Source organism: Primulina eburnea, chromosome 5, assembly GCF_022965805.1.
Source record: "Primulina eburnea isolate SZY01 chromosome 5, ASM2296580v1, whole genome shotgun sequence".
NCBI classification, from domain to species: domain Eukaryota; kingdom Viridiplantae; phylum Streptophyta; class Magnoliopsida; order Lamiales; family Gesneriaceae; genus Primulina; species Primulina eburnea.
In genome coordinates, this window is record NC_133105.1 from 6245906 (window position 1) to 6273307 (window position 27402).

At 34.1% G+C, this 27402-nt stretch overlaps 4 protein-coding genes and 1 non-coding gene across 11 annotated transcripts; 4 read left to right on the forward strand and 1 right to left on the reverse strand.

Moving 5' to 3' along the window:
- The first annotated feature begins 3964 nt into the window (after positions 1-3964).
- Positions 3965-6968, forward strand: LOC140832728 (protein DCL, chloroplastic-like). Its single transcript, XM_073196888.1, has 3 exons — positions 3965-4514; positions 5438-5552; positions 6554-6968. Exons 1-3 carry the CDS (start codon positions 4135-4137, stop codon positions 6728-6730), a joined length of 672 nt encoding a protein of 223 aa, XP_073052989.1. The 5' UTR covers positions 3965-4134; the 3' UTR covers positions 6731-6968.
- On the reverse strand, positions 4716-4849 carry LOC140833251 (U5 spliceosomal RNA). Its single transcript, XR_012118381.1, has one exon. It is a non-coding gene; the product is annotated as a U5 spliceosomal RNA (small nuclear RNA).
- Positions 6969-13512: 6544 nt separating the features above from the next.
- LOC140832729 (ABSCISIC ACID-INSENSITIVE 5-like protein 5) lies at positions 13513-16239 on the forward strand. Of its 4 annotated transcripts, XM_073196892.1 has the most exons (6): positions 13513-13642; positions 14250-15440; positions 15538-15609; positions 15699-15728; positions 15807-15880; positions 15969-16239. In XM_073196892.1, coding segments are annotated over exons 2-6 (1296 nt in total). In that variant the 5' UTR covers positions 13513-13642; positions 14250-14321; the 3' UTR covers positions 15970-16239. The 4 variants fall into 4 exon arrangements, with proteins under 4 accessions (XP_073052993.1, XP_073052990.1, XP_073052992.1 ...); XM_073196889.1 differs by having other exon boundaries at positions 14242-15440; positions 15807-16239; XM_073196891.1 differs by having other exon boundaries at positions 13549-13642; positions 14252-15440; positions 15807-16239.
- A 1071-nt stretch (positions 16240-17310) lies between these two features.
- LOC140832730 (uncharacterized) lies at positions 17311-22868 on the forward strand. Its single transcript, XM_073196893.1, has 10 exons — positions 17311-17554; positions 17668-17719; positions 17849-17903; positions 18033-18118; positions 18868-19906; positions 20989-21214; positions 21445-21580; positions 22018-22112; positions 22204-22327; positions 22613-22868. Exons 1-10 carry the CDS (start codon positions 17478-17480, stop codon positions 22691-22693), a joined length of 1971 nt encoding a protein of 656 aa, XP_073052994.1. The 5' UTR covers positions 17311-17477; the 3' UTR covers positions 22694-22868.
- Positions 22869-23514: 646 nt separating this feature from the next.
- Positions 23515-27267, forward strand: LOC140832732 (uncharacterized). 4 transcript variants are annotated; one of them, XM_073196897.1, is made up of 8 exons: positions 23515-23941; positions 24436-24550; positions 24695-24787; positions 24879-25562; positions 25662-26025; positions 26256-26337; positions 26413-26643; positions 26887-27267. In XM_073196897.1, the coding sequence occupies exons 1-7, from the start codon at positions 23702-23704 to the stop codon at positions 26617-26619; spliced, it is 1785 nt and encodes a 594-aa protein (XP_073052998.1). In that variant the 5' UTR covers positions 23515-23701; the 3' UTR covers positions 26620-26643; positions 26887-27267. The 4 variants fall into 4 exon arrangements, with proteins under 4 accessions (XP_073052998.1, XP_073052997.1, XP_073052996.1 ...); XM_073196896.1 differs by having other exon boundaries at positions 24439-24550; positions 25656-26025; XM_073196894.1 differs by having other exon boundaries at positions 23517-23941; positions 25656-26025.
- Positions 27268-27402: the final 135 nt, after the last annotated feature.

The window sequence follows — 27402 nt, forward strand, 5'->3', positions numbered from 1 at the left end:
GCCTAAAAGTCGAGCCGAAGCACTGTCCGAGCCGAGCATCCACGTTTTTAGCAAGAAAATATACTGTAAGTGGGCTGTTTTAAATTTTGTTTTATGCACATGAAAATTTCGGTTTTGTGGTTTAAAAATACGGTCGAGTACCGTCGTTTTGTCTATACGTTTTTACGAAAGTTATTATGTTTATGTTTGACACTGTGAGGATTCCTTGAAAATGGGTGGAATTCCAACATATGGCCCTTAACAGTGGGATAGAACTGTTTTATGGCCTCACCCTCTTAGAGGATTAAAACTTAGGGACTGACGTCAGTAAACCGTTAAAGGTGAAAAAAATCGCAGTGTTATTATGTTATGGAATTTACGTTACGATTATGAAAAGCATGTTGTACGTTTATGATATGTTTCGAAAAAGTTATTAAATTGGTGATGTTGTGTTCAAAGTCCCCCATTTACTGAGTATTCCCAAAATACTCATCCCCCTTACTCTCCCCTCTCCAGAAAAGTCATAAGAACAGGTTGAAGAAGAGGAGTCCGAGCACTTTTGGGGTTGGTGATATGCACGACTAATAAGAATAGAATTATATTTTGAATTTATGATTAAATAAATTGTAAGACGCTTCCGCATTCATTACTATTTCGTTTGGATTTCGTTATTGTAAAGACAATTTTATTTGAGGTTATGATTTATAAACTGGTTTCGGTTTAAACTGTGCTACGAAAGGCTTGTTGTTTCGATTGTGTGATTGTTAAACAACGACGGTATCAATCCCGAGTTTCGGGGTTTGACAAAAAGTGTTAACAGAAAACTCAATTTGAGATAAATCGTATTCAGGTCTGTTGGGCTAAATCGAATGTTATCTAGGCAAATTGGTGGTTGCAATACCAAACTGATTGCAACAAGAACAACAATCAGTTGAGCATAAGCAGTTGCGATATTTTGATCAATTTGATCGTGTTACAAAGCTAAGATGATAATCTACAAGTTATATACAAAAGTCAAAGCATACCTCGGTATACCTCACCAGTTTGGTTCAGTCTAGCTGACGAGCCAAACTGAATGATCGGTTTAGCTGACGAACCCAACTGACAGCAGACCTCGAAATTAGTTAGGCTCGGGAAAAGTGACCAGCAAGGTGGAAAAAACTGTTTCAATATCAGAAACAGTACAAAAAATTTTCCAACGGTTATATTCTTTTTTCAAATGTTCATATAATTGTTGAAGGCTATAAATACAACATCTTCAAATATAAGCTTTTGGAGGGGATTCAAAGCATGAGCATCCTATATGGAAAAAAAACTAGAATGAGAGTAAGAACAAGTGTGATGATACATTTAAGATATGAATGCACTGTAAATGATTACATTCTCACACACAATCACTCACACATATACATGAGAGTTGAGCTTCAAATTTGAATGAGTGAATCTTCACATAAAGACATCAAAGATTGGATTTATAGTTTTGACATAAGATACATTAAACATTATATAGATTGTGAGTTTACGACCTACAATCGAGAGTGTGTCAGGAGTTTCTATTAGACAATGAATAAGTCTTAAGTCGAAATGAGTTTGTAGAAGGAGTTTAATATAAATCAAAATTTTATATTGGACACTAGCCACGCTAGGACTCGAGACCAGGGACTGGGGAGGAGTCCTAGCAAGCTAGGACTCCACCCGAGAGCATCAAGGGTGTCGCGCAGGTACAGCTGCAGCGCAAGGAAGGAGTGGCTAGGCCAGGGGGCTTTGGGCTGGGCTAGGCTATGTACATAGGGTCCTAAGAGGGCACACAAGGGTCTGGTCAGGGGCTGTGGCGGCTTGGTTGGCTGTTGGTTTGAGAAAACGTGAGGAAACCTTGGAGGGGCGTGGCTACTAGTTGCTCCAACAGGCGGCTCGCTGCTCGGGTTCAGGGCTGGGCTGGGCTGGACTTTGTTGGGTCTAGGGATGGTCCAGGGAAGGTTAGGGTCAGGTTGGATTGGTGGGGGCTCGGCTGTTAGAGTCCTAGGCTAACTAGGAGTCCTAGCACAACTAGGATACTCACCTACACACATGCATACAATCGGGCTAAGGGGCAGAAGTGTTCTGTGCGAGCCAGGGCTGGTTTTATGGGCTAGGATTTGTCAGGAGGGTTCCTAGATGGGTTGGCTTGGGTGTGGCTCAAGGTGGCTCGGGCGTGGCTCGAGTAAATTGGGAGATGGCTCGGGTGGTTCGATAATAGGTCAATATTTTGAATTAAAGAACTAAAATTGGAACCATGGGTCCACGGATGTGGTTCATGACTCACAAGAGTAGAATAAATAATAAAAATGTTATGTTTAAGATTTGGGAAGAAAATAATGAGTTTTGGACTTATCCGGGATTTAAACGCATTACGAAACGTTAATTAAATAATTAAATGAAAAGCCTAGTTTTAAGCTTTATAAAATTATGAAAAATTAGGTTTAAGCTTAAATAATTATTTGAAATAATCTCATGTCATTTAAAGTGAGAAAAAGATAACTTCGAGGATTTTTACGTCTAGGGGCAAAACGGTAATTGTACACCCAAAAATTAGTAAAATTTGTGGCAGTGTCCTGAATGTTGTTTTATATGCTAATATGATTATTTTAAATTTTTATGGATTTTTAATATGTTAAAACATTTATTTTAAATGTTTATAATTTTTAATATGTTAAAATATTATTTTAAGCGTTTATGATTTAATATGTTAAAATGTTTGTTTTAAATGTTCATTGATTTTTTAAGTTAAAAGGTTTATTTTCAAATATTTATGGATTTTTATGATTAAATGATAACGTTAAAAGATATGTTGCATGTTTGGTTTAAAAGAAAAACGTTATATGCTTGTTTAATTTAATAAAGTGATGAGAATACGAAACGTTGAAGGAAGTGAAGTAATTGTGACTAATACTATGATATATTGGAGATATCGTGAGGGAAAAGGTCTCATTGATACGAATACAATGATATGTTAAATACGTAAGTTCAAGGCTGAGTTGACGGGTGAGAGTGTCGCTGATGTCCCCGCCGCCTAATACTGTGGTTACATGTAGTTGGATCCATCACCCAATACGAATACATGGTACTAGTACGAAAGTCACAATTAACGATATGAATTCAACGAAAATGAATATGAATATGAATACGAATATATTGATATGAATATGGATACGAATATGAATATGTTTATGATGAATATGAATATGTTTATGTTGATATAAAATGTTTATGAAAAATTTTACGAAAATGTACATGTTTAAATTTTATGCATCTTTATGAAAACGATATTTTAAATAAAAGTATTTTCACAGTTGCATGTGTCCTGTATATGCATTACTTGTTATCAAGATTATGGTGTGTTGAGTCTTTAGACTCACTATGTGTGATTGATGCATGTGATTATGTTAATAATGTTAATAGAGGTCTTGATGTTGACTTTGCTGGATTGAAGGTGTACATAACCCGAGAACCGACGCTAGTTTTCTGTACTAGTTTAGGATTTATGATTTTAAATTATGTTAAAGATATTTTATGACTTTTATCATGATTATGAGTTATTTTTGAGAGGTTATAGTATGAGCTATACTTTTCAAATAATAATTTTAGATTTGATAAAATGTTTAACGATTATATGATTCATACTTATTCCTTTGATTTTCAAATGTTAGTTAGTTGTTTTATTTTAAAAACGGTGTCAAGGTATTTTAAAGTATATATATGTATATTTCGAATTATGGAGATGAAGGAGAAAAAAAATTTCACACGTTTTAAAAAAAAGAGTAGTGGACGATTTATTTACTCCATTAATAAAGTGATTGTATTCAATAAAAATTAGACATAATTTTTTTTCCATATGAATTCTCTATGTTCATGTATCTCTATTACTCATATTATTTATAACATCTACATTATTATATGTTTATACTAGACAACTTTGAGAATATATATCGGGTCGTATTATCTTAAAGACGCGTGCCCGTCTTCCAAAATCCAGCCCGCCAAACGAAGCCTCCTATTCTATCTTCTACACTTCCAGCTAAATACCGTTCTGATTTCTGAAGAGTATGAACAAAATGATTGATTCGAAGAATTAATATAGTTGGAGAATAATTATAATCATCCTCATAATTTCATCGAATGGCTTTAATTCATTCTTCGAAGTCACCACAAATTTGTTCTTTTGACGGGAAACCCATATCGCGTAACTTCGTTTTGCCAACATTGTCATTATCTTTTCCATTGTACAGCACAAGATTGCCAGTGAACTTTGCAGCGAAGACTGAACTGAATGGAGGCGAAGCGGGTCGAAACAATACGGAGGCGATTGCTTATGGGTCTCCCAGGAAACGTGCGGCATCGCCCGCGGCCGATGAGGAACCGGAGAAGGAATATTCCGATGATATGAATGACAAGAAGGCCGATGGAGATGGTGACATGTGGGTGGATTGGGAAGACAAGATTTTGGAGGATACTGTACCACTCGTGGGCTTTGTCAGAATGATCCTTCACTCTGGAAGGTATGATATTTCATTCTCCAGTTTCATGGGAGCTTCCATTTATTATACATAGGTGTATATATTTTAACAAAATATGTATGATAATGAGCTATGGTGCTATTTCTAGGTTTTTTTTGGCGGCTAGAACGGCTATTTATAATGGTAGGAAATTTGATTGATTAGTTCTACCACCTATTGAGATTCTAAGGTTTTTTTCTTTGGGGTATTCCTCGAAGGAACAACCCCTAAAAATTCAGGGTATGCCACTTATAGACGACAAGCACACGGTATTCTTTAGGAAAAGGCGAAAAAATAGCTTGCTATTGGGATTCTAAGGTTGTCCTGCTCTTGTGCATCCTTTTGATATTGTAGAATAATTGCAATGAGTGTAATACTTATACGAATATACTATTTTCCACCTCGGTTGGTGGACAGAGTGCAACATATTTTATAAGAGTTGTGGAGGGCAAACTCGATTCTTTGTACTAGTAGGATGTTAGGTTGAGCATATTCGAATTCGGCATTTGTCCAACGCAAAGATTCTAAATTTGTATTGCGGATTTCATCAAACCAGCGATTTAAAAAATGCTTATGGGCCTATAATTTGTATTATTGTCTCGGGATTTATGCTCACGTCCTGTCTTTCAAAGATGAGGATTTTGGTAGTCGTATTGGTTGAGATTGAAGTTGTTCAATTGCTTGATGCTTGGGCTTAGTGCCACGCTTCAAGTTTATAAGAATATAAAGTCTGGATTATGGATTTGATTTCAAGTTGGATCTCATTTTGATTTCTGTGTGTGCTATGTATATGTGGCTTCCATTGATTCACCACACTTGTGATAACCGGCGTGAGTGCGCGACTTTGTAAAGCTTTTGCTTTACATTCAGTTTGGTTATTCACATTTTTATGAACTAAACTTGTGTATTAATTTAATTTTTTGAAGATACGAAAGTGGTGATAGGTTGAGTCCAGAACACGAGAAAACAATTCTTGAGAGGTTGCTTGCTTATCATCCGGAATATGCGAAGAAGATTGGATGTGGAGTTGATTATATCACGGTTGCTTTCTCTTCCCATCTCTGTGTTTGCTGTTATAGGGGCAAACTTACGATAACAGATAATGATAATACTTTTCAATATCCATTTGGAGGAATTCTCTAATTTAGTTGATGTCATTTTTCGTACAAAGCATAGTTATAAGTTTGTTTATTTGAATAGTTTGATACAGATACTGAGTATTGAAGATAGATGATCTAGTTTTAAATTTATAATTTCTATTTCCATAGCATTTTCCTTGTGAGAAACCAGCGTTTGCGCTTCCGGGATGCAATTATTTAAATAATAAGTAGAACTATTCTGAAGGGATTCTGCCGTGCTTAACATTTTTTTTAAAAGAAAGATCACTTGTGCATCAACCATTATCAACTGATCATTTTGATCTTATGCATGAGATACTTGTCTTGTGTACCATGTTTCTGACTTCTGAAGCATATGATGATACATTTAGGTTTGTTTTTCGCAAAAGTTCAACTGATAATTGCCACTGAATGTCGACTACATTTTAATACAAATGAACTTTGAAAAATGTATTGTATGGACAAGGGGAAACAAGGAGAGCTACATCGACAACAGTGTATTTTTCTTCTTATTTTCGTTAGTCTCTCTCTGCAGTCATTAAACGTGTGGCTTAAAGAGAGTGAAAAGTGGTTCTTTTGACGGTCAGAATTAAATAACTGTAAGATTTTAAAGGTACTGTCTTAGTTATAAAAAAAATCTGTTAAGCCATATAATCGACATGTGAAAAACTGGTAACTTGTGACTTTACTGAATGCCTTCAATTTCAATGAGAAGTAGAGTTAACACAGGGAATGCATGAAACTAAGACTTCCTTTTGAGATCATTTCAATCAAATAGTTGCATACTTCTTATCTGAGAGTTCCACTGTAGTATGTCGATGAAAAGCTACTTCATTCGCATTCACACACTTAGGCATGTATTTCTTTGGTCCTTCAATGTCCGTAGGTAATTGAAATGCAGATATTTTCCCATCTACTTCACAGATTGGGTACCATCCTGATTTTGGAAGCTCGAGATGTTTATTCATAGTTCGAAAGAATGGGGAATTGGAGGACTTCTCCTATTGGAAATGCTTGAAGGGTCTGATCAGAAAAAAGTATGCCCTGTATGCAGATAGTTTTATTCTCAAGCATTTTCGGAGGCGTAGACGTAATGACTGAAAGGAAAAATCATAAACCAGTACTTGCCTAGTCCGCTGTGTCAAGAAATTTTTTGTCATTACTTTCATATTTCTAAAACTCTTGTATTTACATGTTACACTCGAAGAACATAGTCTATGGATGATTGTATCGATTTAAAGTAGCTGCTTCCTGTATAAACATTAGCATTCACTTATTTGACAAAATACATTATTTGTATTGTTTGTTGTAAGAGACAATCTTGAATTTGACCTCTGAATATGGCGCAAAAGCACGAGCTGGATCAAATGTTTGATGTATAGGTCGAGACTCAGAGAGAGTAGATTGATTTGCTTTCCCTCTTGTGCATCTTCTGTACTGATATTTCTAGCAATATGAAAAACGGGGCTTCTTTAATCAGAACTCTTCTGCTCTCTCCGTCTCAAATACAAAGATTGCAATTTTTTCGTTTTTTTTTTCAAATATATAATCCAATTTATATATTTAATATTATTTTATCTATTCTTTTAACAATCTACCTGTATAAATAAATACATTAACTACTTACCATATTTTTTTATCTTATTAAAATATTCAATAAATGAGGTAAGAATTGAAAATTTATTTCTTACATTTATTTTTCAATAACTGTGAAAACACACAAAAATCTAAATATATGAAACAGATAAATATATAGCGAGCAGTACCATGATTCTGTGTTCTTTTGTTGATGATGATCTTGGGGTATTGAAATTAAAATATTAGAAGAAAAAATAACCATTTTGAAAATTAGATATATTTCACTTATTTTTCTTGAGACGAATATTATTCATATTTAAAAAAAAACTCTCGTGAGATGGTCTCATGAATTATTTGTGTCACTCGTGAAAAAAAATTACTTTTTATATCCAGAATTGACCCAACTCATGAATAGAGATATGTAAAACCGTCTAACAAGATAGATATTCCATATTCAACCGTACAAAGATAAAAACAAAAGGGTGCAAAAAAATTATTTGGTGATTTTTTTTGTAGAAATTAATCAAATATTATTTTATTTTGTGACAATAACGGCTTCGAATAAAAAAACTATGGAACGTACATACGTGTCTATTTTATAATTAATCAAGGGCTTTCGAATGTTTGGGTCAAATCCAATAATTTGAACTCAAGCGCATAATAACATTATTTACAATTAAATCATTAGTGACGAAAAAATGGAACACCAAAGCCAAATCGAAGCCAAGTGTCTATTTTTGGTAATATGGTTGGGTACCATTACCACGAAGTTAGTCGATCGGGTAAAAGCTAACACTGTCGGAAATCACCTTTTTTTTTTTTTTTTGCTAAGACAAAGAACTAACTTTATGCCATTTATTTCTTCTCTGTTTCTATTGTGTCTTCAAGGGTTAAGTATGTTATTTCGACTTTATTCTTAGTAATTAAGGTAAGAAAATCATGTTAGAATCCAAATCAAGTGGATTGTTTATGTCGATATCGATCCAAACAAGACGCAAGTTAAGTTATAGAAAAAAAATAAGGAAACAAATAATAAATACAAGGAATTTTTAATTAATTGGTTCAGAAATCGAAATTAATTTTTGATATAGATAAAAGAACTTCCTATGTTGTAAAAACTTTGTGTGAGACGGTCTCACAGGTCATATTTTGTGAGATAGGTATTTTATTTGGGTCATCCATGAAAAAATATTACTTTTTATGCTAAGAGTATTTATTTTTATTGTGAATATCGGTATGATTGACTCGTCTCACATATAAAGATTCATAATACGGTCTCACAAGAGATCTACTCATGCTATTCAAATCTCGACTATTACTTGATTTGATTTGATTGAATAGATATTGTCATCTAAACGATAAAATACTATCAAGAACATGCAAATATTAAAGACTCATCCAATAATACAACACTTGAACAAGGAATGTTTCAAAATTATCATTCGATTTCTAATAATTTTTCGTAATATGGCTTCACTTGTTCGTTGAATGTTTTAAGAGTAAATTAAATTAAAAAATTAGAATTAAAGAAGGTCCTTACTTCAGTTTATGGGGCACATTGATTTATTTTATTTTATTTTTTGTTTAGTTTTGAATTTTCTTTTGGATTATAATTATTAACTACTAATTACTGACACTAATGAAAAGAACATGAAAACTTAAATAAATAAAATCCGATAAGCATTAATAAATATTTGGTTTAGTTGGCCGAATAAGCAATCATTAATGTATCCCAAGTGTCGTGCGTTGGTTGTTCTTTCCAATGACGCCAACTGCGATTTTGTCAAACTTGAACGTCGCTTTCGAAACAAAATGTAATAATATTTTTATCCGTAATTAAATAATATGTATTTATTTATTTAAAAATATATATTTAAGATATTACATAGAGAGGAAAATTATTTAGTTCAAATTTTTAGAAATAATTAGAGATGTTAAAATGAGTTAGTCTATTGGTTATTACGTCTTATAAAATAGGTATGTTGGATTAGTAATCGACTAATTTCTCAATTTTTTAGAATAGATGTAAGTTCTCTTTGTATCGTCTCATCTAACGGTGAGTCGTGGGTCGATCAACCAATCTCACCCCGTCAAATTAGATACAAAATTGTTTAAACCCGTTTGTCCGTCCGTCCGTCCAACCATCTAAAATAAATAAATTTGATTGATAATTTCTTACCTAGCTAACCTTTATTTTAGTGGTTTGATGTGTCTAGAAGTAAACAATTGGTTGAATTCTTTTCACATAGAATACATGCATAATTAAATTGTTGATGAATCCAGATGTCGCCGAGACCACCTTATTATTTTTAAAAATTAAATAATAATAATAATAATAATAATAATAATAATAATAATAATAATAATAATAATAATAATAATAATAATAGCATATGAGATGGTTAATTAATTAATTTGGATATAAATTTATATATTTGAAAAACATTATAAATAGTATTGAGATTAATTTTTCAATATAAATTATTACTTATGGCCTTTATAAAATTTTTATATTACTTTTGGATGACGAGTCCTTTGAAGTATATTTGAAATCTATTTTATTAATTAATTAAAAAGTACGATTATTTTTGTTGTATTTTTTGTGATTCCCTTTTTTGATAAGTTCGGAATACGATCACTTTAAAATTAAGGATATCGTATTTAATTCGTTCTTTGACTTTTTCCTTTTTCCAAAAAGCAGTTATGTGGTGCAGGACCATAAATTTTTACTTATTAGCCAAGGCTTGATCTAACAAACTTGATTTATACGGTCAAGGGAGGGACAAATTCTCAACCAGTTAGTTCTTAAAAATTCAAAAACTACTTTTTTAGCTTCATATCTTGAGCGCGAAACAACAATTATATTAATTTACGTTCATGCATTCGATTCTCTTGACCAACCTCTTCTCGAACGAGCCTGTTACGCATGCATGGTTTGTCCAGTTCGGTTTATCTGACTGGCATGATTCGTAATATACTGTGTTAATCCTAAGGTTTACTCAATGCGTACCGGAAGGTAATGGATGCTGGTTCTCACATCATCCGAAAGAAAATTTGATATAAATATCTAGATAATTTGATATATGTTAGAGTGTAATAATTGTCTATGAGAGGAAAACAATCAAAACATGATATTTGTGTTGTTGTATAGTTTAAAAGATTTGAATTACACCGCTCCTAATAATAAATTTTGATAAAACGACAAACACTCAGTCCTGCAATATATAATGTACTTTTATCAAGAATTACAAGAGATGTTTGATAGACCAATCTTGCATGAATCGAATCCTAACAAAGAATAAATAGGTAAAAACTTGTGTGAGACAATCTCGTAGGTCGTATTTTGTGAAACATATCTTTTATTTGGGTCATCCATGAAAAAATATTAATTTTTATATTAAGAGTATTACTTTTTATTGTGAATATCGTTAGGGTTTATCCGTCAAACAGATAAAGATTCGTGAGACGTATCATAAGAGACCTATTTCATGAAGAAAGATAAGAATCGCAACTTTCAATGATTCTTGTAATTTTCTATGTAGATTTGGGATCGTTTTTTCTATGATTGTCGTAAAAATTTACATAATTTTCCGGCCTTACAAACTCTGATAAATCAAGTCGTAAGATAATATATTAACTTAAATTTTAATAATAGAATAATTTTTAATAATACTCAATCACGTGCGTTGCCTTGAATTAATGCATGAAACTTCACGACGCAACACTTATGATTAGTCACCACAAGAAATTATTATTCTATATGTGAGGGAAGTGGAACTGTTCGACGGTTCTGTCAAAGTAAAACCTAAGGACAAAATTTAAATTATTTTTTAATTAATATACGTTTTGAATTATAAGATATTAATTATTAAATTTTTTTATTTTGCTCAAAATTTGAATAAAATTCATAAATGTCATCTATATATTGTCGATAAATTAATACATAGGATATATACATATAACATGAGGATATATATTTAAATACAAAATATGAGAGATACTAAAGGTTAGGGAAGTAAGCGAATTTTTGATTAATTATCAAGAGTTTAATTCTTCCTACCAACACTTTCTCATGTGATGACCACATGATTTTTTCAGTAAAGTTGACCTAATGAGTGTGATTTATAATACTATTACGTTAGCCCGATAATTTATTCATTGTATATCTAATGATATCGATTGCGAGTTTCATCGTTGTTATAAAACATATATAGGAGAGGGTTATTTTTATTTTTATTTTTTTACAAAAAATAGTGGTTTAAGTGACCATAAGTTTATCTATAAATGATTAATAGAATGACGTATGATTTTATTAACCTGTTAAAAAAATCCAAATGTTGGGTGATTAATGATATTATTATTTAATATATTATCATTCGTATCAAAATGGCGAAAATTGTTGTTCAATTACGAACGTATTTTAGTAACTATATTAGTCACAAACAAGGATGATAATTTTTCCCGTGTGTTGGAGGTTTTCAGGAAAACAAAAATCTGTGTGAGACGGTCTCACGAGTATTATTTGTGAGACAGATCTCTTATTTAGGTCACCCATGAGAAAGTATCACTTTTTATGCTAAGAGTATTACTTTTTATTGTGAATATGGATAGGGTTGACCCGTCTCACAGATTATGATCCGAGACGGTCTCACATGAGACTCACTTCCTTCAGGAAAACCCAAAATGAGACAGGTTTAGAGATTGGTTTTCATGTATGGATTCCGTTATGAGATATTTCAAATCCTTGCTGCAAATTAGAGGAGGATATGCGTATATTATCTTTATTTCGAAACTCGTCTCGATGATAATAATAATATAATAACTTCCGTAACAATTAACAAATAGAAAAAGAACTCAACTCTCAAATCTCGTTCACAAATTAACTCATCGCCCTCATAATAAAAATATATTTTCATTTTTTTGTATATAACCATGAATTATTAATGTTCATATTGTTTAAATAATATTAATTTTTATATATGAAATTATTGTCTCAATATTGTTAAGTAAATTCGAAGACTTTTTGGGTCAAATCAACAGATATTTGAATTGACGATGGCAAATGTAAATGTAGATGGAGATTTAATCCCCATAAAAAAAAACAAAAATTTTGTCATTCCTAAGACTGTTCAAAAATCGATTATTAAAAAATTATAATTAATTATTTTTCCATTTTTTATAGGGAAAAACATGCACAAATATATTTGTTTCCAAACGTAATCTTATTATATATAAAAATTAAAATACATCGAATTCTCGAACTGAAAATTACTGGAAATTTACGAAATTATTTAAGTTACTAAAAAACAGTTTGTTGAAAAACATAACATTGGCCACGATTACAACTACATTTATGTAGATCGCTCCTTGCCAAATTAATGAACCTTTACACTGTGGAGCAATTAGGGGCTAACATCGGCTATCGTCAACCTCCAGACACCCACACACGTGTGTGTGTCTATATATATAATACAGGTATATATTCACTTTTCTGGAATATTAATTTAACAACAAACACCGTAAATTAGTTACTGTTAAGATTGGAATTTGGACCTAACTCAATCCCAAAAGTTAGCTCAAGAAGAGATGATTGTTCAAGTTCATATATCCAACTCTCAGGTTATTTATCCAACCGATATCTCTCACGCCTAAAAATGAACATCTAGAGCCCAGAAATGAACATCTAGAGCGTGAAGTTTACAAATAACCTAATTATGGACAGAACGGGTTGCCTAATTATAGACAGTCCAACACATAACGGTGGAACGTGGGTTCTGATACCATGTTAAGATTGGAACTTAGACCTAACTCAATCCCAAAAAGCTAGCTCAAGAGGGGAGGATTATCCAAGCCCATATATACAACTCTCAGGTTATTTATCTAACCGATATGAGACAATTAAGAGTTACTGTTTTTGTTTTAAAATCTAACACGTTTAACTGTCAATCAAATTAAACTGCATTAAATCACTCCTTATAAATCTACGGAAAAATCAATTTTATTTCAAATATTTATAATTGAATCTCGAATCCGAAACGACGCACATAATTAATGTAAATCAGATGGATGGTGTGAATATCATGACCAAAAGTTTTGAGAAATTTCCCAATCATATTGTGTCATGGGGCCAGAGTCGAAGCACAAAAGGACAAAAGTAAGACACACAACTAACAAAAAATCCGACAGTTGATTGAATGATACGTGGACGGTTGGGATGAACCCACTTCGCCGATTCTCATTCATTTGAGAAGTCACTCAACCCGCCAACTTAAGTATTATTGGTCCACGGTTCCTGCCAAATGGGCCCCGCATGGCAATTATTTTATTATTCTCTGTATTGCTTTATCCCTATTTGGGGAAAAAAAGAGAAGGCCCAAGGCAAGTTGAAGCAGGACAGCGAAACAGAAGATCTGGTAAATTGTTTCGGTTTTTCTGGTAAGAATAACGTATCTTTCTTGCGTTGTTCTGTCTATGTACTGTGCATTATGGTTAAATTTGTATTTTTCTTTTAATTAGGAGTTAGGACGTAAATATGGCCCAATGATTGAAGCTCTTGCGTAGTTTCCTGTATATGTTTGGGCCTTTATTTGAGCTTTTTTTAGGAATTATGCTCTTGGTTTGTAATTCGGAGGATGATCGATGCATGAGCGATTGGTGGTTTTTACTTTGTGATTTTGGTTGTAGCCTTCTCTTTTCCTTTTCTTTTGGGGGAATTTTTGGTGGGATTCTTGGAAGTCAGTTGCTTATGTGTAAAGACTTTGTTTTGCATGCGATTTATGTACGGAGATCGTGTGCTTTACTACTTCATGTTTTTTGCTGTGAAGTGAATAGTTGTGGTATAGATTCAGTGTTCTTGGATAAATATAATGGATGATTGACTGGACTTTGGTTTTGTGGTCGAAGGATCGGTGATGGTTTTAGCTCAGTAATTATAGTTTTTCCCGCGGTCATATTTTTTTTATTATAGTAACTGTAGGAGTCATTGTCTGAGTAAATGTTCACTTTTTTACATGCATTTCTCGGTGTTTATGCAGACAGAGAGAGAGAGAGAGAGAGAGTTAAGGGTCTGAATTTGCTAATTGTGTACAACAAAGGAGTTTGGATTTGCCTTGAAATGGGTAGTAACTTAAATTTCAAGAATTTTGAACATATGCCGATGGATGGAGACGGAAGTGGAGGGTTTAGTTTTCCATTAACACGACAGTCCTCGGTCTATTCGCTAACTTTTGACGAGTTCCAAAGTGCAGTAGGAGCAAATGGCAAAGATTTTGGGTCAATGAACATGGATGAGTTGCTAAAAAACATATGGAGTGCCGAAGAAAATCAGAACATTGGACCCACTAGTGGTCTTCATACTGGTGGCCAAGAAATGGGCAGTTCTTTGCATAGGCAGGGATCATTGATTCTCCCTCGAACGCTAAGCATAAAGACAGTTGATGAGGTTTGGAAGGATATGTCGAAAGAGTATATTGGAGCCACGGACCTCAGCGGCGGCATCAGTGGTTTTAGTATGTCTCAGAGGCAGCCAACTCTCGGGCAGATGACGCTAGAGGAATTCTTGACGAGGGCCGGAGCTGTGAGGGAAGAGACAGGCTCACGATTGGATGGGAATTCAAACATTATTGTGTCACTTAATGATTTGACACCACCCCTCTCGAGTAATTTGGAATTCGGGTTTGGGTATCAGCAGGCTGCTGATGGGAGTGGAGGATTGATGGGAGGTGGTGGGATTGGTGAAAGTAATATCCAGATTGTTACTCAATCCGGTAACTTACCATTGCGTGTAAACGGTGTAAGATCTCCTGCGTATGAGTTTGGGAATCAGCAGCAACAGTTACTTCCGAAGCAACCTGCCTTAGCATATACTGCTCCAATGGCGGTTCCGAGTAATAGTCAGATGAATAGTCCGGGAATCGGTACAGGATTTATGGGGATAACTGATCCATCGATGAATAATACTATGGTCCAAAATACGACATTACAGGGTGGAGGAATGGGGATACTCGGTTTAGGACCAAACAGTGTCAGCGTCGAGACCGGGTCTCCAGCAGTTCCAACAGAGGGGTTCACGAAGGTTAACAGAGATACCTCTTCGGTTACACCGGTCCCTTACATGTTCAATGGTGGTTTACGAGGGAGAAAAGTAGCTGCTGTTGAGAAGATCGTCGAAAGGAGGCATAGGAGAATGATTAAGAACAGGGAGTCGGCTGCTAGATCACGAGCTCGAAAGCAGGTAAACAGTTCGTTCGATCTTATCGAAAGTAAATCTAAATTTTGTTCGGGATTACATCGAATTTCCATGAGTAAATTAATTTTTTTTATCTTTGAAGGCGTACACGACGGAGTTGGAAGCAGAAGTCGCTAAACTTAAAGAGGAAAACCAAGAATTGCAGAAGAAACAGGTACTTGTTTATGTGCTTTCTTTCCTTTTGCATATGCTAATAGTATGTTTTCCTTTTCTATATTTACACTCTAGTCTTGCAACCTGCAGGCAGACATGGTTGAAATACAGAAGAATCAGGTACTTAACATCTATATTCGTCGTACCTAACATCCAATGTAAATTTATTGTTATTTCAATTCAATTTCTATGTCACAGGTGTTGGAGATGACGAAACATCAGAAGAACGGCACAAAGAGGCGATGCTTGCGAAGGACGTGTACAGGTCCATGGTAAACAATGCATCATATTCATGACCAAGATATAAATCAAGAATATAGCTCGACGTAAATAGCCTATAATGACATGTTTCTGCTACAGATCAGAAGAAACCATATCCAGGGACACTCTGTTTAGCGTCAGAATGTTCCTTCACACACAGTCTTTCTGCTCGAAATCTGCCCCGACTTAACTAACACACGTTGCTCTTATTGCTCTGTATCTTCAGATAACAATGGTAGACAACTTCCGTAAACTTTTGTAAAAGGCATATAATTTCAGTTTGAGAGCATCGCACTCTCCCTGTTGTATATAGTTTGTTTGTCTTGTTATGTCCTCTGTTGATAGCTTATGAACACATTTTTGAAGAATATGTCTGATGTGTTTCATTTTTGTAAGAACTATACTTGCTTCCTTTGAAAGATCACAAGATGAAAGAGTTAATTAAGAGTGGGTTTCCAATTAAAAAGATTATATATACTTTTAAAAAATTTAATTCACAAAAAATAATGTTATGCTCAGAGTTTGTTTTTATTTTGAATTTTTAAATCCTGATTACTGCAAAGGTAAGCAATATGTATGATTTAGATAAAATAAAATTCCATGATAGTAAATTTTCTTCTTCTTTTTTTGGGAAAAAAAATGTCGTTCACTTTTTATGCGAATATTAAATATTTTTCATATTATTATGTGTGTGTTCAATGTACATCAGTGCATACAGACGTCGATTATATAATTTAAAGATGTACTAGATTTTTTTTAAAAAGATTGAACCTATCATACAAAAAATAAGCATTCTAACATAACAAAATTGTATACATTTTATATTTTTGATATTGTTCATGATTTAAGAAAAAACATAGGAATTTATTATTCAGATATGATTCATAAAATTAGAATGATATATTATTATTTATGAATAAGTATCTTATGAGATGATTTCATAGATATATTTTCTGATCTATACTTAAAAGTAAAAACAATAATCTTAGCATAAAATATAATATTTTCTCGTGAGAAGATTTAAAATCATATTTTTAAAATTGATTTGTGTGATTGTTTTTTTTTTTTGTTATTTATAACCCATAATATAATCATTAAATTCGTTGGGATATTATCTTGTTTAAAATACAAAAAACTTTAACGTCTCTGTAGATTTTTGGATGTGTTTGTAATTTTTAAAATATTAAAAAGTAAAAAAGAAAGAGCGGGTCTAGACCGTCTCACGGATATTAATACGGATCAACCCTACTCATATTCACAATAAAAAAGTAATACTCTTAGCATAAAAAATTATATTTTTCATGGAAGACCCAAATAAGAGACTCGTCTCATAAATTCGATCCTATGAAATCATTTCGCACAAGTTTTTGCCAAAAAGAATCGTAGATAGCCGCTACCTTTTTACCTTGGAGGAGAAGGTTTTTAAACGACAACGTTTTGGCTTGCTCATCGTGAACGCGTTGAATTATCGAAATATCACAGGGTTGACTGAATTTTGACTTCGAGATTGGAAAGCCTGTTGCTTCTCCAAATTCCAGTGCCCTAACACTCGCATAAATTTTACGCCACTGATTTATTTGCAGAACCCATTTCAAAAATCGAAGCTTTATGGGATTTTTATTGGATGAGTCGCCTGCCATCAAAGCTCTCGGTCCGCTGTTTAAGCTAACTGAAGTTCACTTATGGTTAGAACAGTTTTTCTTTTATTTTATATTAATGTTTTACACGTTTTAGATGTATCCATGCACGTTCAAGATTTTGTGTATGTGAAATGTTTTGTCCCACTTTTAATACATAGGGATTATTGCTCGAGTGAAGCGCAGGAAGCATCGGATTATTTAGAGCCCATTGTAAGTTTATTTTCTTTTTTTCCATTTTTGGGGCTTTAATAGTTTAGAGAAATGTAATCTTAGTTTTATTTATGTTTTACGTGCATTCTGTGATTTATATTGTACAATTTTTTTTTTTTGAAACTGCAGAAGTTTAATGACGTTGATTATGTCAGTGCAAAGATTGACGCCGCGAGAATCAATGGTAAGATTCATTTATTGTTTTATTGTTATAAGTGTAAATTTGTTGAAGTTTTTACAGGTTGATGGTGTTATATTTGGATTTAGGGTGGATGATTGTTGTTTAATGTTTGGAGTTCTTTTGGGATCTCAGGGTTTAGCTTGGCAACTGAAGATGTTGAACTAGCCGAACGACTGAGTGGTTTAGGGCTTCCATTATCTTTCCATACTAACAACACGGTAATACCACTTTTTTCGTATTTTTGTGATTTATAGTTATGCCAATTTCTTGAGCTAGAAAAGCTATTGTTTTATCTTAGAGAAGTTATGCAGCTGATCATAATTATTGAAAGCCCACAAGGTGAATGGCACACGCATTGGCTAGGTGTGCCACAAAGGATTAAGATATTTTGTAAGTGCGCCTGAAAGGATTTTGTATTTTAGGTCAAATCCAAAGTTATAGCCATTCTTATTTGTTTGTTAATTGATTAATACTTCTTTATTGTTATTCCATGATTTGTATCATTCATATTGGATATTGTATGACTTAATTTTCTTCTTATATGTAATTTGAATATGATTTCTTTATGCGCCTTAGTCTAATAACACACCGATCTTGGTTTGTGCCTTCTGCCTAGTGCCTAGGCTCCACGATACATGTGTGCCTTTAATGACTCTGATTTTGATCAAACTCCAGAATGATGTTGGAAATTCCGGTTTTCACCGAGGAATAGAAATTCCCAGTTACAAGTGACAACCTTTTTGGATCTCAATATGAACAATGGTTCATGCTTTGATCCTTTGGAAAAATGGAGACGATTTGACTGCAAAATGTTTTGGGATGTGTTAAGATACTAATGATTTTGAACTTCTTTTTGTTGAATTTTGCCTGGTGGGTGTACGCGCTTCAACATCTCTCTCTGCATTTCCATTCTTAATACCTGTTGATTTCCTTTTCTTGATATATAGATTTCAATTGTTTCTTGTAGAAGAGGAATGGATTGATAAGTGGGAGAAGGAAAGCTACAATAAAAAATAATAAGCTGCTTCCCAAAGTCATTGATGATGACTTACTGCATTCAGTAAAAGAGTGCGAGGAGAATGGATCTCCTTCTGATGCATTTGATATTTCTGAGATGCTTGACCAAAGTGAAATACAGAACCATGGAAATTTAGCAGACGTTGACATATTATTGAATCTCTCTGCTGAAAGAGATGACCCAATTAGTCCACTTGCATGTTCCTGCGACATCACCAATGAACGTGATTCTTTTGACGAGGTATCGAATCTTGGATTTGAAAATAATTTTGGCAGTTCTGGACTCAGCAACATTTCTTTGCACGAAAGTGATGCTACAATGTCCAAAAATGTAAAAATGGCAGCTAGTTTAGGGCTAAAGGATGGATCTTCGGCAATATGTTGCTTATCAAATGATGCCATTTTTTTAAACGAGTTAAAGAGAGAAATGGAGTCTGTAAATCTCGAAATCCCTTCAATAGTGGACCATGAGACCAAAGGCGAATCAAATGGCTTTAGTATTGAGATGATGCAGGATGCAGATTTAGAAGCATGCTCAAAATTTCTTGCAACAACCCATACTAATATTATTGCAGATCATAAAAAAACCGGTTCTGAAGAATGGATAACATATTGGGATGATTTTTACTTGAGAAACTACTACTATAATGTCATAACAAAGGAGACCACATGGAATCCTCCCATTGGAACGGAGCAAGTACCGGTTGTTACTGCTGATGACAGCAGTTATAAATTGGTTGAAATGCCTGAAATAGATGATGAAAAATTGGAAAGCAGAAAATTTGATGATTTGCAAGAGACTTGTTATTTACAACCTGACCTCTACTTCTCTAAAGAATTGAGAGATGATAAATTATCGAGCCTACAATTTGATCAATCTGCAGGATGTTGGATATTGTCTGATTGTATTTCGAGCATTAGGAATACAAAAAAGAAAAAGAGAGTCAGGAGAACAAAATTTGACCGGAAACTATCCAATTCAAATGAAGGTCTGAACTCTTTTTGCTTCACTGCATTTCTGAGTAAATGTTCCATGTGGTAAATCTTACTTCAATATTGTCTTCATGACTATCTAATCCTTCCCCAATTTGGTTTAGAGTACCACTTCGGATGGTGATTGTCTTCCTCCTCTTGGATATGTTGTACAGTGTGGGTGTTTGTGATGTATTATCCTGCTAGTTATGAAGGTTTCAAATATTGTCTGTCTATAATATGTTTTTTCTTGGTAAATATCATCAGCCTTAGCTATCGTCCATTTGGAGTTCTTGAAGTCTGGCATAGAGTATCTCGAACCAGGTGTCGTTTTGGCCCTGCTAAAATTAATTAAATTGGTATATACTATCTGATATTTGATTTAAAGTCACTTTTTAATTTTGATATCAATTTAATAATTTATATGCAGTATCTAATTTACTTAAAATAAGTAAATTATTTACTGAATTAAAATAAATAAATTATTTAAATGATTTCGATTAATTATATAAATTACCTAAACATAATTTTAATATTTAAATTTGTTAATAAATTATAATTATATAAATGGAATATGAATGTTTATTTCAAAGTGAAGTTTGAAGCAGGAGTATCGGAGATCATTATTTTGTTTGGTGCGGAAATTGCACTAATTTGATGCAAAACATGCACTAAGATGGTGCGATGGGCAGGAGATGGTCTTATAGTTGCTAACATTTTGACATTCAAGCTTGCTATTTCTTTTAGAGGAATAGTTTGTTACTCTCTAAATCAATAAGTAACGCATTTTCCAAATGTTTCCCATGGTTACTTCCTTGCCTATTGTTGCATTATAGCATTTTTAGATACAATTTACTTCAATATTTAAGCTTCATAATGTTTGACATTGTGCAAGTTGGCAACATAATACACCTCCTTTTTGTAAACATGTACTCTAGAAAGGGTTGAAGTTGTTTTAGGTGATGGGATTGAAATACATGTAATTTTGGTTTTTTCCTTCCTTTCCAATCAAAATTGGGTGGTATTTAAAACATTTACTAATTTGCCTTTGTTGCGGATATTAATACAGCTTTGACTTGATTCTTGGCTTTTTGGTTAGACCTCCAAGGAGTTCTGCTAGAAGCTGCTCCCAGTATAAGCAAATACTGGTGTCAAAGATATGTGTTGTTCTCCAGATTTGATGATGGTATTAAAATGGATGAAGAAGGATGGTTTTCTGTTACTCCCGAGCCCCTAGCCAAGCATCATGCAATACGTTGTGGCAGTGGTTCAATCATTGATTTTTTCACTGGAGTTGGTGGAAATGCTATTCAATTTGCTCAACGGTGAGCCGCACCTTAATTTTCTACTTTGTTATAATTCTCATCAATGCTCCAAGTTGTCATAGTCATGGAGTCAATAATAATGCATTTTCTTTTCTCACATGGGTAAATAACTATGTATTTTCATGCATAGTTTTGGGGAATTCGATATTCTCATGAATAATTTCTACTGGCAAGTTTAATTTTTTATACATTGAGTCATTGATCAAGATATTATACTTCGTTCGTTACAGGAGTAAACATGTCATCGCCATTGATATCGATCCAAATAAGATCGACTTTGCGATGCATAATGCTAGCTTATATGGAGTTGAGGACAAGATAGATTTTGTAAGGGGTGACTCCTTTTCTTTGGCTCCTAAATTGAAGGCAAGGAAATTCTGAATCATCTTCAGAGAGACTGATTCATAACTTTTTACATTGTTATTTTTTGTCTATGTGCTTGTATTGAATCTTGTATTGAGTACTGCTACTTGCCATGTATGAGAGCCTTAGGCTCATGCTTTTAAACAAGATAGATGAGCTGATATAGCTGAAAATCTGAATGCACATTTACTGTTGCATTTTGTTAATTAAATGCATGTAATATAGAAGTTGGTATAAGCCCATCCACATGTTTTCTGTTTGTAACTCAATTAAGGCTTTTGATTTTTGAAATTAGGGCATCCTCCATGTACAATTCCGTAGAAAATGGGCGGCAATAGACACAAGACTGTGGCCTAAAAAATGTGGTTACAACAGTGCTTCCATTTGTTTGTGGCCACACATTTTTATATTTATATCATCAATTTGACTTTCTTTTTCAGGCAGACACGGTCTTCATGTCACCACCTTGGGGAGGTCCTGATTATACCCGAGTGAAGAAGTTTGACATCAATACCATGCTGAAGCCAAAGGATGGGTATTGCTTACTTTTTGCTATTTGTATGTGTGCTTTTGTTAGTTGTTCTGAGATGTCGATGCTAATTTTATGCTTCTCTTATTTACGTCAGGAAATTTCTTTTTAATGTTGGAAAGAGAATTGCTTCCAAGATTGTCATGTTCCTCCCTAGAAATATAGATATCAACCAATTAGCAGAGTTGTCTTTAGCTGCAAACCCTCCGTGGTCTTTAGAGGTATTTTATGGTCCCCTTAATTGCATTTCATTTCATCTTCTTTGTATACATTTTTTCAACTGAGCGATTCCTCTCCTCCGTATTATCTGTCTTAATTCAATATTTGAGGTTAGTAGCTTTTATCTGAAAGAAATATATTGCTTTTTGTCGAGGATTCATTCCCTTCTGTTAGGGTCAAATGTAAAACCTGCCTTCTTATGCTCAATTAACTTGTTAAAGAAACCACTCACTCGACTTCTCCTTCCATGTCCGCACATTTCTGATACCTAAATCTATTAATTTTAGGTGGAAAAGAATTTCTTAAACGACAGGTTGAAGGCTGTTACCGCATACTTTTGTGAACCTCCGAGTTTCGGGAGATTATGAGTTTTTAAAATCTTGCTGGTGCTCCGAAGTGGAAGATTCGTCGATGATTCTCCTTTTGTACATAAACTTTCAAGATAAACTTATTGGAGCTTTTACATATGGATGCATGTAACATAGAGCACGAATGAAGTGTGTAAATATTAGAGGATAACTTATGGAATTTTTTTTACAACAATTTCATGTGAGGTTCAAAATTTTCTGGAAATTGTGGAAGCATGCTCTTCAAAGCCGGAACTAAGTTTCAAATTTAAAACGAGGTTTCGAGTTCGAAATTTACTTATAATAAACTCTACGTGTCCCATGCAGTGGTAAATCCTGTCCTAATTTTCCCTCTCTCGGAAAAGTCACAAGACAATGAATGCGACCAGAAGAGTGAAAAATGGGAGCAGGTTCTTGTAGGGGGCCGCCATAGCAAACATTTGTTGCAGGCAAACTGTTTCATCTTTATTTCTCCTGGAAACCCTGCTAGCCAATATACCTCCTTGCTTATGACTCGGCATTTTATTATACAAAAAATTAAAAATTGGTTTTTATATATAAAATAAATAATAAGGATATAATTATTATATTTGATTTTTAATTATTTTTCTTACTATTTATTATCTATATGTGTGTGTGTGTGTATATATATGTTATATTTATATTTGTATTAACTTAAGTAATAAATATTTTCATAACTAAAAGTATTAAAAATAAACTGATTAATATTGTGGTAACTTTTATGACGTCAATATTTAATATTATGACGAAGTTTCGTGTTTGAAACCTAAAAAAATCCAATCGTCACTCCGATCTACACAAAAATAACCCTTCAATTTCTAGTCAAATTTTCAGACATAGCCGTGGAAAATGGGACCCAATTTCGGCAGGCATGGAAAAATTTGTTCACAGAACATCATAATTTTGATGCAGACTCCGTCCCTTAAAGTCCAAAAAGCGCTGTCTTTCACGTACATCCACACACCAGCCGCATTAAAAAAAACACCATAAAGACTCCATTTTTATTATATGCCATATACTCAGATCTCTGTGATTCTACCACGACCCCCCCTTTCTACTTTCTACTTGAGGATGCCGGAACTGAGTTTTCAAGATTTGAGCTCGGGTTTCAGGGCCCGACAGATGAGCCCGAACTCTGTCATTTTTAATGCTGAATCAAATTTTAGTATCTTTTCTCCTGCTTCTGGTAGTGTCGAGCGATGCTCTTTTGCCTCTGATGCTCCTGATAAAGATTCCCTTGTTTCTCAGGTAATGCTGATGGATTTCATCACATTTTATTCATCTGATTGATTATATTTCAGCTACTCTTCACATGCATTTTGAAAAAAATGGATTTCAAATGTGTGCATACATGTGTATTCTTGAACATACCTGAAAATTTTTCTTACGTTTATGTAGGAAAATATGTTTATTGTAGTGTTACATTAAAAATTTGAAAGTAAAAGTTACGGTTTTCAAATAATTATGATTGAAATTTGATGGGTTGTTTGACGGACAACTGGCTTGTCGGTGTTGGTCGGCCCTGTCAATGCAGTTTTCAGTATGTCCTTTTCGTTTATGTGGGGAATGGGTAAAGAATTTTTCAATTAGATTTCACAGAAGGGTTTTGGTTTTTAGCGTTCAACAGATTCTACTGTTATAGTAAAATGTAGTTCTTGGGTTCATAAAGTATCTACTTTTTTTGAAACTCAAAAAATGTCCATTCAAGAAGCTGGAGAGTTGAAATTTGTAATTTGTAACAGAAGTTGGCAGGGCATGAATCATCTGAGGATTTGAGTTGCTCAGATCTAGATCCAAATCAATCCACGCTAGTAATCAAGAATAGTGTTCATCTCAGTAGAAAAGAATATTCAGAAGGTAATTCTTGGTCTCGCGCCCTTCTTTTTTTTAGTTTAGATTCTGTGTTAACTGGCTTTCACCTCATTTGAATGCTGAATGACATACTGAAATTTTTGGATCAATAATGCTGACTATTTGTAATAAAATATGACTTGTACTTAGTTCAAAAACCATATGGGAGTGAGGCTGAGACGACGGAGGATGAAAATGTAGCAAAAGCTTCTGCGGAAAAATCGTATTCCCGGTCTGTTAGAGGTATTATATATGCATATATTTTTGCAAAATAAATGTCCACTTCTGTGTTCAATCATTTACCGTTCTTTCTTGGTGGGTTTTGTTTGATTAGAATGCCAAGACAGAAGATTCAGATCTGAAATTCTATTGAAAAAATCTGATCACCGAGGGCCTGCCTCTGTAGATCATGACTACTCTGCAACTATTTCTGTAAGCTCTTCCTCGCCCAGACTTGGTGTCATGAAGAAACTATCTACTGCACCTCATAGAACCAGCACATTCCCTAGTCCTGAAACACCTAATCAGCATTCAAATGTTGGGGTTCAGAAAGGATGGAGTTCCGAACGTGTTCCACAGCACATGAATGCTAATAAGAGGAACGTGAATTCTGCATTTCCACCTTACAATAATGGTAGGACTTTGCCTTCGAAATGGGAAGATGCGGAGAGGTGGATTTTAAGTCCCATGTCGGGAGATGGTGCTATAAGGACTTCAGTTCAGCAGTCACAGAGGCGGCCTAAATCTAAGAGTGGGCCACTTGGGCCTCCCGGGGTTGCTTACTATCGGATGTTTTCTCCTGCCCCTTTTACGTTTGAAGGTGGGAATACTCGAAAACTAATTGCAAATTCTCCATTTTTGACGGGTGTGATGGCTAAGGATGCTTTATCAATTCGACATGGTGGCTGTGAAGGCAATGACAACTTTCTTCCAGTGATGGAGCCATCAATGGTGAGGTCAATTAGCATACATGGATGTTCGGAAATATTAAACCAGTCGTTATTTCTTGGATACCAGGGTACATAGTCATCTTCTCTTTGATCTTGCCTCAGAATGTTGCTATGTGTTAGTTGATTTGATTGCCTGATTGTTTCCCGGTTTCATGTTATAGATGTAGATGAAAACTATGACACCGAAACTGCTGAAAAAAATGCATCCAGTGGTTGTTCGAGGAGGGATATGGCCACTCAAATGAGTCCAGAGAGTAGTGTACACTCATCATCTGGGAGACGATTATCGCTCTCTCTTGCAACTCCATCTATTTTACCCATTGTAGAATTGGAGAGCATTTGTTCCTCCAAAACAGAGATCAGCAATGTGCCGGTTGACGGACATGTCACAATGACAAGGTGGTACAAAAAGAAAAGGAACAAAAGTTTGGAAAAGGGCAGTGGACATGTGGATGATTGGAAAAGAAAAGCATTAAACATCGGCTCTGCCACTTGGGGTGATTCCACGGAGCCATCCAAGAGTATTTCAACGTAATATTATTCACAATCAATCTTTGTTTGCTCGTCTTAAGTACTAAAATAAATTAAATGAACGAGCTTCCATACTTCCACTGGATTATCTTAGATTCTGATATCGTTTTATGCTATTGTACATTCAACATCATCATGCTTCTGATATATAAAATAATAAGTCTGTTGGCAAAGTGCACAGAACAAAAACGTTTGTTGGCCATTTTATTTTATTGCTATACCTGTTTCAGAATTAGGCAGGAGGAGGACAGAATTACTTCATGGGAGAACCTGCAAAAAGTAAAGGCTGAGGCTGCCATGAGAAAACTAGAGGTACATTTACTTGTTTTGTAAAAGATGATTTTTATTCCTGATTCATTCATAACTTGGTTGGTTTTTACTGTTCAGATGAAATTGGAGAAGAAGAGATCATCATCCATGGATAAAATCATGAACAAACTGAGATCTGCACAAAAAAAAGCCCAAGATATGAGAAGCTCTATGCTCACTAACCAGACTCATCAAATCGAAATGCCCTCCACCAAAGCATTGTCGTTTAGAAGGACCCACCAGTTTGGCTTGTTTAGTGGCTGCTTTACCTGTCATGCATTTTAGTGCTACCGAGCTTCAACATGTCAGGTGTTCTTGGTTGCAATATGCCTCTATATAATTATGCTTTCTACTCTAATTTTGATCTTCTAGTTCAACTAATTATGTTATCATTTTCTCTACATTGTCACTCTCATTATCTGTTTACACTGTATGAGATTCGTTTATAATTATATATAAAAAATGCAATCAAGAATTAAAGGAAATGCGATGAAGAATAGGATTGATTCTTCTCCTTCATGCTTAAAACGTTTTTCCGTTTCTTTTGATTAGGAACGAGGAAAAAGTAAAAAGGGTGTACGATACAACTGAAGATGGATACACTAAATGCTGTAGAGATGATTTGGGATGGTGACATTTTTATTGTTGCATGCATAAATATATATATATATCTCTCTCTTATCTCGATGAATAATCAGACGGACCGAGAGATCCATTCTACTTGCTATCCTATGGATTAACTTACCAGTTAATCTTCCTCGACGCGTTATGTTTTTGAAGGAAACCATAGGTGTGGATGGATCAGTGCTGGTGCTGTTAACTTCTATTCAAATGTTCATATGCTTAGTACTTTGATGCCTAGGACTTTGTTGTCCCCATTCTTTTCAACTGTATTATATATTTTGAGGTTGAAAAACAATGCGCATTCTTGATCATATTATGTATTTTACGTCCCCAAATGTGTTGTTTTCTCAAAATCACGAGTCTAGCACCACACCCCATGTTTACATGAAGATTAATCTCTCATATATGGCTGCATTTAGTAAATGAACTCTCATCTCAATTCAT